This window comes from Columba livia, chromosome 3, assembly GCF_036013475.1.
Source record: "Columba livia isolate bColLiv1 breed racing homer chromosome 3, bColLiv1.pat.W.v2, whole genome shotgun sequence".
In the NCBI taxonomy this organism is placed as follows: domain Eukaryota; kingdom Metazoa; phylum Chordata; class Aves; order Columbiformes; family Columbidae; genus Columba; species Columba livia.
In genome coordinates, this window is record NC_088604.1 from 39528096 (window position 1) to 39541601 (window position 13506).

General features: G+C 37.7%; 1 protein-coding gene across 8 annotated transcripts in view; it reads right to left on the minus strand.

Annotated features, from left to right (window-relative positions):
* The window catches only part of MAP3K7 (mitogen-activated protein kinase kinase kinase 7), a 51016-nt gene that overhangs the window by 35679 nt on the left and 1831 nt on the right, over positions 1 to 13506 (minus strand). For all 8 annotated transcript variants that reach the window (XM_065056523.1, XM_065056515.1, XM_065056514.1 and 5 more), the window contains exons 2-3: positions 2030 to 2140; positions 341 to 406 (exon numbers count right to left, since the gene is read on the minus strand). In XM_065056523.1, the coding sequence (XP_064912595.1) occupies positions 341 to 406; positions 2030 to 2140 (177 nt within the window). The remainder of the gene's footprint in view (positions 1 to 340; positions 407 to 2029; positions 2141 to 13506) is intronic.

Below are 13506 nucleotides of genomic sequence, written 5' to 3' on the forward strand. Positions count from 1 at the left end.
ATACGTAATGCACCAGATGCCACTCTGGCAAACTGAAGTATAATAGGCATTTAGAAATAGCTTTGTGGTTTTCTTGAATTTATTTCTCATAGGGGATAACAAAAAAACGCAAACCAAACCAAAACAAAAAACCCAAACCACACCAAAACCAAACAAAAAACCCCCAAAACCTGAAAATATCAACCTGACCTACATATCTGTATACTTTCTTATTATGGTTACAACATACAAAATCAATATAAAATATATATTTTTGTATATAAAATACACACTTTGTGCACTGGTGCTTGGACATGTTAAGCTAGTCACCTTTTGTGGTCCTGATAAAGCTGTAACTTACTGGGTTTAGACAGGCTCCATATAACTTGACAATGTTGGGATGGTTTACTCGTGACAGTTGTCGAAGCTGCAAAACAAATCACACTTTATTTCAAACCACAGGAAAAAAGGGCTCATGCTTTCTTTTCACAGCTAGAATTCATACACCACAACAGCAATTACACTTCTATACATCTGTGTAATGTTAGGCGATGACTTTAGGAATTATAAGACTGATGTTCCTGTGTGCATTTTAATTTATGTAATTAGGCTCGTGTCTAACTGGAGTTGTATTTAAAATAAATTTTAATGAAATGAAATTTAAAGAATGTATTTTTTTTCATGGTGTTGTAAAATCACTCAAGTCATAAGCACTGTGCAACTATGACCTCTACAGGTCTGGTGCTCTTCCTAGAGCCTCCAGTTTTGGCATCCCTATTGTCTGACTACATAAACAATCTGAATCATAATGGCTTTATTCACAATACAGATAACTACTGTTCTAAAAACAAAACAAAAAACCAAACCAAACCACTCACAACCCTATGAAAGAAGCCAGCTGGTTTAATATTAATGTAACATAGTTCCAAGAACCTACTGCTGATTATACTATGACAATCAGAGTATTTTGCATTGAAATTTTTCTTTACTGGGAGGTAGCAGAAGTAAAAAAGGATTTTTTTTTCCCCTTTACACAGACTTCTGAAGCAGTTTATGCTGGTCATCATCTAGGGAGCTAATGTTAGTTTTTCTATAAACTTCAGAAGTTCTGAAAAACAGAACGGAGTTATTACAACTGATGCTTTCCTGAATCTCAGTAACTACTGAAGTATTTCTGGGATTATTTTCTCAGACCTCTTTCAAACACAAAAATTCTAAAGAGTCTGATCAGATGTATGCAGTATTAAATTAGACTCAAAGTAGTAACATTAAGAACTTTCCACAGTAATAAACTATCTATAGATATTTATATGGAGAGGCCTATTATAATACAAATATGCTTCCTTTAACCCTTCAGTGTGTTACATTTTTAGTTCCAAAATTATGAGGATTTATTTTTAACATATCCTGTATATCTTTAACATCCTAGATTCCTACTGACTAAATACTAAGCAGCATGTCATAATGTATCTCACTTAAACTACATGGCTAATTTTTGATTCTACAAAATGTTGTGTATCTCGGAAAGTTTATCAGTGTTTCTGAACTACTCAAGATCTTTCTGAAGAAGTAGACACTGAATGGAGTGATTGCCCTTAAGTGATTTACACATATTAATAAACTTTCATTCTTTTTTTCTTACATGTAATTATTTGAACTACGGAAAAAACTAAGCAACTGTTTCAAGCATGGATCTGATGGTGTGAAGAACCTACGCTGGAGCCCCTGGAGCGTTAATCAGCTCCAGGATTCCAACGGGTATTTCCACTGCGCACTGACTAGACATCAGGACAGAATCCAGGAACTGTTTTTTCACTGACCTGTGTGCCCTCCTCTCTCCCCCCTTGTCTTCCAGTTTTCATGGGAAGTAAACTAATGGCACTATTGTGTGCCCTGACAGGTGTTCTGTTCTGCATGACAAGGGGTCCAGACCTGTACCGGGTACCACAAGCTGCATTTACCTCATAATACAGACACAGCTGTCAGTACACTAAATGCACTCATGAACAATCTCTACCAAACCCCATGTTTTCCAGAAAACTTACTGTACCTCTACAATGAAGGCTTTTCTTTCAGATTCACTTTCTATTTGTTTAATGGCTACGTCTTTAGCTCGCCATTTTGCCTTGCAGACCACACCAAAGGCTCCTCTTCCAACAACCTAGAACAAGACAATGTAAAACACACGAGTTAAAACTTGAAGTGGATTCGTTCGCTGGGTAGGACTTCGCAAACAAAAAAAGAAATTTAACTTACAAAACTGAAGACACAAAGAATGGAATTTTGCAGAAGCAATTTAATATTATGCCATAAAAGCACAAGAGGTGCTTAGCTAAGCTTCCTCCAGAGATCGTTTACAGAAGAATTGGAAAAAACACATACAAAACTTTTTATTATTAACATGCAGTAATAGTATTTTGGAAAAATGTGATCTTAACTATTTTCTTCTTAACTCAGAAGAAAATTAGAGGAAAGATGGCAAATTTATTTTTATAGATCACAGAATCACAGACTGGCTGGCGTTAGAAGGGAACTCTGAAGATCATCTAGTCCAACCCACCTGGCTAAAGCAGGTTCACCTAGAGTGGATCGCATAGGACGCATCTAGGCAGGTTCTGAATGTCTCCAGATATGACCAGTGAAATTATATCTATCTGTTGTATTCATTTATGCTTGCTAGTAACAGGAATTCAAACTTCTGAAATGTACATGCATATGCAAACAATTGCACAGGCCTATGCTGAAGTCTGGATAAGGTATTCAATGTGCTCCAAGTTATCCTTTCATCTTCTTACAGATGCCTCAAGTGTGAGAATGGTAAACTCTCCTGAGACTCCTCTAAACAAACACAGCATCTGTACAAACTATGCTTTCTCTATTCGTTGAAGTCTGCTTTCTAGTTTACTTGGAATTAACATTGCCTAAAAATATAAAAAACTAGACAAGAGTCATAAGTCTTCACTGTAACTTCACAAAAGCAGTCGTGGCAGCTTCTGCAGACTATATTATTCACGAATCCTTTAACATTTGCTGTAAAGAAGCTCTAACACCATTATTATTTGGAGAAGTTCTTTGAAACAAAGCATGAAAACGAAAGCAAGATAGAGACAAGTGCCCTTTTTCTATGAGATCACGTTCAGTTACTGGTGAGCTATAAATTATGGTAAATGAAAATTTCACTTCTTTTGTGTTCTTCAGGGGAAAAATGGCAACATACAGAAATAACAACAAAACATGCATATGCAATGTAAAGTTGAAACTAGAGGGTCAACAAAACAGTGACTCCAGCTGCTACAGGAAACCACAGACAAGCAAGTTGTTACACATATGCCCCAAAGAAAGGTGGAAAGAAGAGGAGGGAATGGAGGGTACACAAAGGCACAGAAGCTAAAGGACAGGAGTTCCTCCAACTTCAAAAAATGCAAGGCAGGGCAGATGAGAAGGATGAGGTGGGGGGCAAGAAATGGGCAAGGAGCTAAGTGGGCTGGTCTCACATTCTGTATTTGGCCCTAGCAGCTTTTCTTCACTGTTGGCTTTAATGGCATTCTGTGCTCGTGTTCTTAGTCCTTCATTTCAAGTAATGTATCCTGAAGAACACCACAGATGCTTCTAATGAAATAAACACTTTTTTGGGAGGTGAATGAGAAGGGAAAGGAAGAAAAGTAGCAAGAGAATGGACTGAAAGCACTTACAAATGTTATTATCACAGAAGTTTATTATGGCAGAATTTAATTTTACTCTCTTCCTTATATGGGTAATGCACACAATATGAATATTATTTTGGATGGAAAACCCCACCTTCCAAAATTACAAAGCTCTTCACCAGAAAATCACAGTTATTTATGACTTTATCCAATGAAGAAGGAAAATATTCTTAGAAGGGGGGGGGCTAGGGATAGAAAGGGAGGAAGGAATATTCAAAATTAAAATATAGAGATACAATATAATTAATTTTAAGTTCACTAGTGAATTCTCTCCTTACTAGGATGTTTTCTTAAAAACGTGATTTGTAGATCAGTATATAACCACACATTCCCAGTGCTGAAACAACGTGAACTGCTTGCTGCCTGAATGCTCATACTTTGAGGAAATGATTTTAATAAATTTACCTCTTTGGTTTTTGAGATGCCCCCCAGTATAGTAATTATCTGGAATGTAAATTAAGAGTGCTAATCTGGAGAAGGCAACTCAGTAGCCAGGAATGTACAAGCACCAGACTGTACTTGCAAAGGCTCCATGTCAAAGCAAACTGACTACCATGTATGTAAACCACGCTTGGGTTAGGTTCTCTCTACATGCTTTCTGAATAAATAAATAAATAAACATTGAAGCTGATTTCCCCCGAGAATGGGGTAGATAAGGCTGCAGGTGCACAGCTCAAGACCTGTTAAACATTAATGTTGAATATGAGCAAGTCTGCAATCAAAGGCACATTTTGAAGAGGGGAAAAATATAAATGAAAAAAAAAAAACACCAAGATTTCGTATTAAGAAAAATGAGGAACGGAGAAGTATGCCTACTATTTTTGTAAGGTTACATATGGCTGTGAGAGATGACTGCCCAAGAATGGTGATCAATGGCATTTTCCTCTTTTGGTTTCCTTAATACACACAAAGAAGCATTTTCTTTCTCTCATTTTGCTCTTAGCCTTTCAGGGTCTCCTGGCTTCTCACCCTCCACAACAGTGGTTCACAGACCCTATAAAGGGACCTCTGGATTGTAACCTCCTCCCACAGCTGCCATATAGGGCCTTGACTCTTCATACATCACACATCAGCTATTTTCTTGCAGTCCACAACTGAGACTGGAAACACCAAGCTATATGAATGATAGTCAAGCAGTCTACTAAAATAGTACACATAAACAAACTGGAAACAGTGAGTCACCAGAAGACCTAAAAGTCCCAAACAGTCTCCCTTGATATTTCCTCCTCTCTCAGACCACATTTTGAATAAAATTGCCCAACTTATTGGAGTTGGCAAGACCCCACCCTCTTCTACTGGCACAAGAGTTGTCCGTAACAGCCCCTCTACCCACCTTGTATGGTACATGACCAGACCTCCAGTTTAAGAAAAATCTCATTAGACTGCGTGTGTGCCATAAGTCTGTATGTCACAACTACTGATTTACTGAACACATGGAAATTGCCCACTGTCACGTAACTCAGAGATCAGCCTTTTCTCACCTGAGAAGTACTAAGGACAGATAGTTAAGGAGAGAAGGATGACACAGAGCAACTCTGGCAGGATGAACTGCACTGGCAGCAGCAATTCAAGGTCTGGTGCTCCCTTATGATATGGAAGAACCCAAACTGGTCAAGTAACTGGGAAGAATGCTTCCTTCCACTTCGTGAGAAGGAGATGCACGTATAATTTTTCCTAGGTGGATACAATTGGCCTTATGGCCCAAGACTGAGACTCCTTTTAGAATGCTCCTTTTCTCACCGTACCTTTTCTCACATTCTTCCATGTTTTTTGACCACGGCTGTTACATTTAATCCAGTGACATAGAAAATAAGTTGCTATTCGAAAACAGTGCATATAGGTCAGTTAAAAGATACATCTCAGATACATCCGATAAAATGAAGCAATTTGATTTAATAATTTACAACAGTTTCTGGTGGATTGTGCTTACTTTTTTTGGATACTCATATCCTTCCTTGCTGAAAAGACTTGTATATGCCCATATGTTCAAATTTATTATATGTATTACAGGTATAATTTTAATATTACACTTATCATAGAACAGTTTGGGTTGGAAGGGACCTTCAAAGGTCATCAAGTCTGACCCCCCCTGCAATGAGCACGGACATCTTCAACTAGATCAGGTTGCTCAGAGCCCCGTCCAGCCTGGCCTTTAATGTTTCCAGGAATGGGGCATCTACCACCCCTCTGGGCAACCTGGGCCAGTGTTTCACCAACATCCTTGTAAAAAAAATTCTTCCTCATGTCTAGCCTGAATCTCCCATTGTAATTTAAAACCATTACCCTTCGTCCTATTGCAATAGGCCCTGCTAAAAAATCTGTCACCCTGTGCTGAAAGGCCACAATAAGGTCTCCCCAGAGCCTTTTCTTCACCAGGCTGAACACTCCAACTCTCTCAGCCCGTCCTCACAGCAGAGGTGTTCCAGCACTCTGATGATTTTTGTGGCCTCCTTTGGACCCTCTCCAACAGGTCCATGTCTTTCCTCTGCTGAGGGCTCCAGAGCTGAATGCAGGGCTCCAGGTGGGGTCTCACCAGAGCAGAGGGGCAGAATCACCTCCCTTGACCTGCTGGCCACGCTCTTTTGGTGCAGCCCAAGATATGATTTGCCTTCTGGGCTGCAAAGGCACACTGCTGGCTCATGTCCAATCTTTCATCCACCAGTACCCCCAAGTCCTTCTCCACAGGGCTGTTCTCAATCCCTTCATCCCCCAGCCTGTATTGATACTGGGAGTTGCCCCAGCCCAGGTGCAGGACCTTGCACTTGGCCTTGTTGAACCTCATGAGTTTCTCATGCGCCCACTTCTCAAGCTTGTCCAGGTCCCTTTGGAGGGCATATATGTGCAATATATACTACATATATTTAGTTTTCACATGTATATAAAAATAAAATTACACGTATAACCAAAAAAACGAAACCCGAACAGTCTCTTGCATTTCATTCCACGCGGTCAAATTCAACCCATAAGCCAATACAATTGCATACTGTTCTCCTGAAGATAAATCCATGACTATTTGCAAGTTTAATACCAAGAATTGGCACAGGTATTTCCAGTTCACATACTAGAGAAACCATTATTTGTCAATTTTTCCATTTTTAAATAACATTTCTATTCAATGGAGAAACTAACATAAACGACTGCACCACAAGTGCGATGTTTTACATTGTGCCATGAATGTCACAATACTTGGGCTCTACTTGAAAAGTAGAATGAATTCTAAGAAACAGATGCACTTTAAGATGACTAAAAAAAAAATTAAAAATCTAAAAATCGGTGTCAGGTACCAACAGGAAGAGTTTTACCAGGCAATCTAAATCTTAATTATGTAATAGAAAGCTGTGAGAGACCATCAGATACACAAATTTGATGGCTGGTGAAAAGAGTTTGATAAATGACTATGCAGTCAAGGTTTCATAACAGTTTATCGGTGACTTGGTGCCTGCTTAGGCAGAGGGTTGAACTTGAGAAGAGGACATGAATGCACTGGCTATTTACCTAGGATACAGGGAAAACAGAGAAGAGCAGCTCAGTCTCTTGGACAGCATACGAAAGCACCAACTGTCAGAAACAACAACGGATCCGATACAAACTTGAAGTTTACCGTATGTGAAAGCCCAGTATGTCTTTCCTACTTAATCTGGAAAAAATATCTTACTCATTGTAAAAACATCCTTTATAATTGATAGAACAGAGTTTTCGTGGTAGATTCCACTTACATTTAATTTTCTTCCTTTAAGTTTTCACTGAAATTATTCTTTAAAGGAGTGAGTCTTACAATTTGTCAGAATAGTTTAAACACTACGTAGTTTCAGCACCGTGTGCTGGAACTAAGTAACTTAATAGCACAGGAGGGAGGCACTGCCTGAACTTTAGTTTCTTCACGCTCATTCCTTCTTGTCCCCTGCTGTTGGTGCCACACCATATGTTTGGGCAGTAGTGCATATTCTGAATTATATGAAGCACAGTTAATGGAATTATTGACACAACAAATCAATAAACAGCAGTTGATCTGTAGCACTGCACGTTTGGAAAATGATCTAAAAATAAACACATTATTTTGGTAAAAGACTTTGGCTATCCAGATATCTTCTAGGAGAAAAAAGAGAAATATAGGGCAGATGACATGTTTCGAAATAGCACATGAGGGATTCTACTTTACCACAAAACAGAAATAAGTTTGTGGAGTATCACTCAGATAGTACACAGCACAGACACATTTCAAACTTGCAGAAATGCCTAAAGAGCTTTAAAGATTAAGAAGTATATACACATTTATTCTTCTCCCTATAAAATTCCAACTAGTAAAAAACTGTTTTACTGTGTGACAAAATGACATGGCAAAAGACAGTGGCATCTGCATGTTTTCCAGATAATGTATTTAGAGTCTTATTTAAAGAATATGAACCATACACGAGCCCTGGAACAAACATTGCCTCTGTGTACAAATAGTATCAGATGCTCTACATAAACAAAGATACATGATACTGACTTGTAAGTATGTAGACTATACTGACTGGTAAGTATGTAGACTGCAGATATGTTAAGCCCTCAAGGATGCATTTTCTCATAAGGGATATATATGACCAATAATTTTTCCCCCAAAGTAAAACAAGAAAAATGCATCTCTGTTTATTCAGATGTACCTTATTCCCCTATCAAATGTCAAAACTACAGGAGAATTAATTTCAGTTTTGCATTAACTGCACAGATTTTTTTTCATTCACTCAAAATACAAAGACAACAAATTTTCCTCTCTACCCATGAAGTTTCCACATTAGTTAGCTCTGCATGCTGGATACTTAGTGCTTTTCTTTCTAAAAAAACCTTGCTGGATATATAAGACAGCAATAAAACATAATAGCTCCCTGGGTAGCAGATGCAGTGTTCTTTGGAGAATTGTCTTCATAATTTGCAGTATCTACATGACATGTTTGTTTACGATTTTGGGAAGCAAGACAAGCAATTAAAAAAAAAAACAACAAACACCACAAAAAGCCCATGCTTCCACACAGACAGCAGTATACAGCCCCTAAAATACATGCCTACATTTTCTATCATTCATTCAACCAGTCTCAAATTCCCACTTTGGTTCCTGTGTGTGTGCTATGCTTTATTAAGCAGGTTGAAGCAAATCAGCCCCATGCCTCAAATTACTGTGGCCAATACCCTAGCAGTACTTTTCAAAAGTAGTTCAGATATGCCAGTTCTTACAGCTATATTCTTTGACTGGTTAAGTTTATTTCTATTAGTGCCCAACGAAATTCCAAATGTTATTTTCCCTTTCTGGGATTCATAGGGCAGCAAAAAAAAAATTCCAAACCTCTCTCCCTGCCCACTCCCCCCCAAAAAAAACCCCTGTACAGACTCACACTGATTCTAAGTAAACTAAGCAATTTAGTTTAGATTTAGTTTAGATTTAGTTTCCAAGTTTCAGTTTTCAATTAAAGTTACATAAAACACCATAAGAAAAAATATTTCTTAATGAAAAATTTGGTTATTAAAAATCAATTTATATTCTCAATAAATATACATAACTTCAGCTTGCCAGAAACTAATGCAGTTGGTCCATATTTAGGACATCATCTGTTAGAGCTGCACAACATTGAACAGCTATTATTTAGGGACTCGGCTGTCTGAATTTAGTTGTGTTTTAAGAAATCATTCTCTTTTTCAACTTCCCCAGAACAAATTTATGAAGAATCAAAGTACCATCATATATGTTCCTAAAATTATGCGCATTTCCAGAAATTCTTCTTTTGCTCTAAAGACACAACCAACACTTTTTGCATTTCGATAGCTCAGTCATTCTAAGAAACGCAGCCATCTCAAGCAAAGATAACGGTTTATCAGGTTACACTTTCACTCCAGCTTTTTACATACTGATAGACTTTTACAGATCTGTCTCAAGAAGTGAACTCTTGAGAACTCTTTAATGACTAGTAATTTAAAACCATTAACAAAACACTTGTCTGATGTTCTAATATGAATCAATTTGTTCTGTTACAGGAGATTCTAGTTTTAGGCACAAAATGCTGGGTAATGAGTGTGAAAGACTACAACATGAGTTGGGCTTGTTGGGCTATGCAGTCTAAAATTACTGGTCTTTGGAAAGAACAACCATTCTGCAGGCAGTAAGGTACTGCTAGAATATACTGGGTGGGATAAATAAGGGGCATGTGAAGGGTGTTCTGTTGTTTTAGTTTTTTTCTCTAGGGAAAGGCCTTCCCTCCAACCCAATTTCTGATAGTGCTTACACTGTCATGCAGTTGTGACCTTAGCTGCTGCATTAGACATGGAACTTTATTATTTTCTCATAAATACACATCTTGCTTTCATCACTGGAATAAAAGAGGCTGTGAGGTTTCTTTCCCATGTATTATTTCTGAGAGTAAAATCCAAGTTTATTTTACAGGACACAAACTGATTCATTCAATAAATCTGCATGTGTAAATAAGTGTAAAGGCAGTTTAATTAGTTTATTAGCCATTTTCTAACACCTACTGCACACTAAATTTCATCCACATGAAATCAGCATTATGTAACTTCTGCTATAAATTAACACTCCAGCTGATACTTCAGCTATTTTCTTATGTGGATGAATGAAGATAGTCTTCCACTAGCATAACTAAACAAATTAAAATAGTAATTTGAATTAAATCAGAAATGTATTTAGAGTGAAATCACAGAAATTCTGGTTTATGTTTTCACCATGTTTTTCACCTTTGCCTCTGGATGCCAAATTTTGCACCTTGAAGGCTCACTTTCCGAAAAAAGCTGAGAAATTGAAGACACAACTGACTTCAAATGGATTCCTAACTACCGCTCTCAGCTCTTGAGAACCAAGCCTTTTGTACTCACATCAGGTATCAAAGAATATTGTTCAGATCTTAAGTCATACCTGTGGTCCTCATCCAAACACCTTCCAATTTTGCATGATTCTAGAATGGGTATTCCACAACTGGACACAATCCCCCAAGACATAAAAACTATGAATCTTACACATGGAGGTACTAACAGTACCACGTTCTGCAGTAGTTTACATAAATCCGCTTTACCATGTAGTGTAGTGGACATAATCGGTTACAGCATCTCGTTAATTTTCAAAAAGTTAACTACAATATAGGGGAGCAAAACCCAGTTGTCATGCTGTATTTCTCATTCTCTTGTCTCTGAACTGCTCTGCACTATAATTGCAAAGAAAACACATAGTTCTCAGCACACTCCTCAGGCAGTTAATGAAATTATTCAACTGTTTCAAAAACGTCTAAGGTAGGTGAACATGCCATAAATTGCAGCTCCTTAGTTGCTGCCACCTTAAGTAGGTTTTCTAAAATAAATATTCAGAAAGCTTACCTGTTCACCTAAAATAAAACATTACCCTAAATCTCCTCAGAATTTACTACTGTTGCCCACATAGATTCTTCAAAATAAACTCCAGGGTATGACACAGTGTTTCAGCTGATTGTTAAACAACAGTTTTCAAATAATTTACGCTCTTAGACTGTTCAAAAGTAACTTGCAACTCCACAAATATGGCAATGATTTTCAACCTGGCAACATCAGCCAGTGACTGGGCAGGGCCACATCATGCGTGACCAGACATGCATCCTTTGGCTGTGCAATCCAAGGCACATACGCATCCTGTGAGGAAGATGTTGGCAGTTTGGTCAGGTATGGGACTGTTATCAGGTTATGTGATGGAGGAAGGGCTAGGGGATTTTCAGCAAAGAGTGGCAGGGAGCAGGTCGCCACAACAATTCAAAACCAAAGTCTGTTCATTGCTTAGATGTGATGTGTTTCTTCTCTGAGAAGAAGAAACAGCAGTATTTAGGCTAGATTTAAATAGGAGATTTTAAAATAGGGCTCTCAGGCTTTTTATTGTTACCTTGATTTCAGTCATATTAAATTTTCAGATAAATACTATAGTTTTATTTATTCACTTTCTAATGATTTGTCTATCTAATACATTATCAAAGTAAATAATTTGCATGGTAAAGGAAGGAACATTTATGTTCAACCCAAGTTTTGCATTGTTTTACCTGTAGTAGTTGCAAAGGTGCTCACACTGTGCCACATCAATTTTGATTTGACTCCAACTCATTCATAGTAATTATGTCTATATTTTACCTGAATCCAAGCACTTTAAATAATGAAAATGCAGCTTGAAGTTGGAGACATGTTCAACTGGTAGGAAAGTAACATTACAGTACAGTTAGATTGTAGTCATGGGCACGATAGCTAAAAAACAAAAAAAAGTATACTCTTGATATTATCCAGTAGTTGACCCAAACCTAAATGAAAGACCACTTATAGATCTCACATTTATTAGCAAGGACTCAGGGCCTGCAAGTATTCCAGAACTTCAATATCTATCTATTAATAAACCAGTGGCAGAGTGGGACTGCTATCTGCTGACAAGACAGCCTTGATAATACAACAGCAAAGCTATGATTATATAAGCACTCATTTGAGTTTCCATTGCAGATCTGTTGATACTCTATTTTGAAACCAAGCATATTAAAATTTGAACATTTTGTGTCTTTACAGCCATTTAAAAATCCTTGAAAACTCTCGAGCCTGAAGTGAGAGCACAGGAAATCCTCAGTAAGGATATATGTAATGTTATGACTGCAAAGTTGACTATTTGTGCTGGAACTGCATCACGAGTAAGAGGTCAACATCCACAGTTGAGAAAAGCAAGGTCTAAGTACAGTTGCCAATTCACCTCTCTCATTGTAAAGCAGATCTTATTTCTTTCTCTATGCAGTGACGTTCACACTGTGCTCAGCACTATGGTTTGCTCATTGCCTACAAGAATTTCTAGTAGGACAGGTAAACAGAATGTAACCCCAAATGCTACACCAGCTGTCATCAGATTTTCTCATGAAGAGAACACTTTCAACAGAGCTCTCTTGTTTATATCACATGAGTTTTGTTATCTCCAACAGAGATATTACTTTGAGGATAATGCAACAATCACACTACATAGAGCACAAATTACTGCTTAGGTATAATCTCTGCATACATTTTCGTGCATATAGTTCTGTCTCCACAGGTGTTAGGCAAGTACGTAGGGCACCGACACGCTCTGAACGCTAAGCATTAGAATGATGAATTCTAGTTACACGAATCACACACCATGCAGCTCCATATTTCCTACATGCAAAAGGGCGATATAATCCTTGCTAGCAGCCTTCCCAAGGGTGTTGTGAAGATTAAAGATTTGTATAGCTTTTTATTAATTTGAAGTGCTATATGTAACATATTAGAAGTGCTACTCACTTCTGTGAGCCATCACAAGGCACCTTTTTATGATGGATACATTCCCATCAACTTTGATTTTATTTGGGTGAGAAAAGCCATTTCTCCCAAAACATGTCCATTAGTAGGTGTTGCAATGATGTCTGCGTATTATCAAACACAAAAATACTTGCAGTTCCCAAATGTCATAAAATTGTCTCAGTTCAATTAAATGCATAAAGGGAAGAGGAACTATTAGACTTACAGCGTCAAAAATCATCATGCTTGCCATATTCATAGAAAGGGGAAAATACAGTCTTTTGGAAGATATCGTCTTGTGAGATTTTCCAGTGTCTGCTATGGTAAAAGCCAAAGTTACCACAACACTATCTGAATACAGCAGAAAGTGCCCTGGTGTCCTATGGAAATATTGCACATTTTATGTTCTGTGAACTCTCCTATGGCCACATGAGCCCAGCATAATAATGATTATGAACAAGTCAGTATCTATCAAACCTGTTAAAATGTGAAACACTGGCTGTCATATCTATAAAAGCTACTACACAAAATTAAATTAACTTCC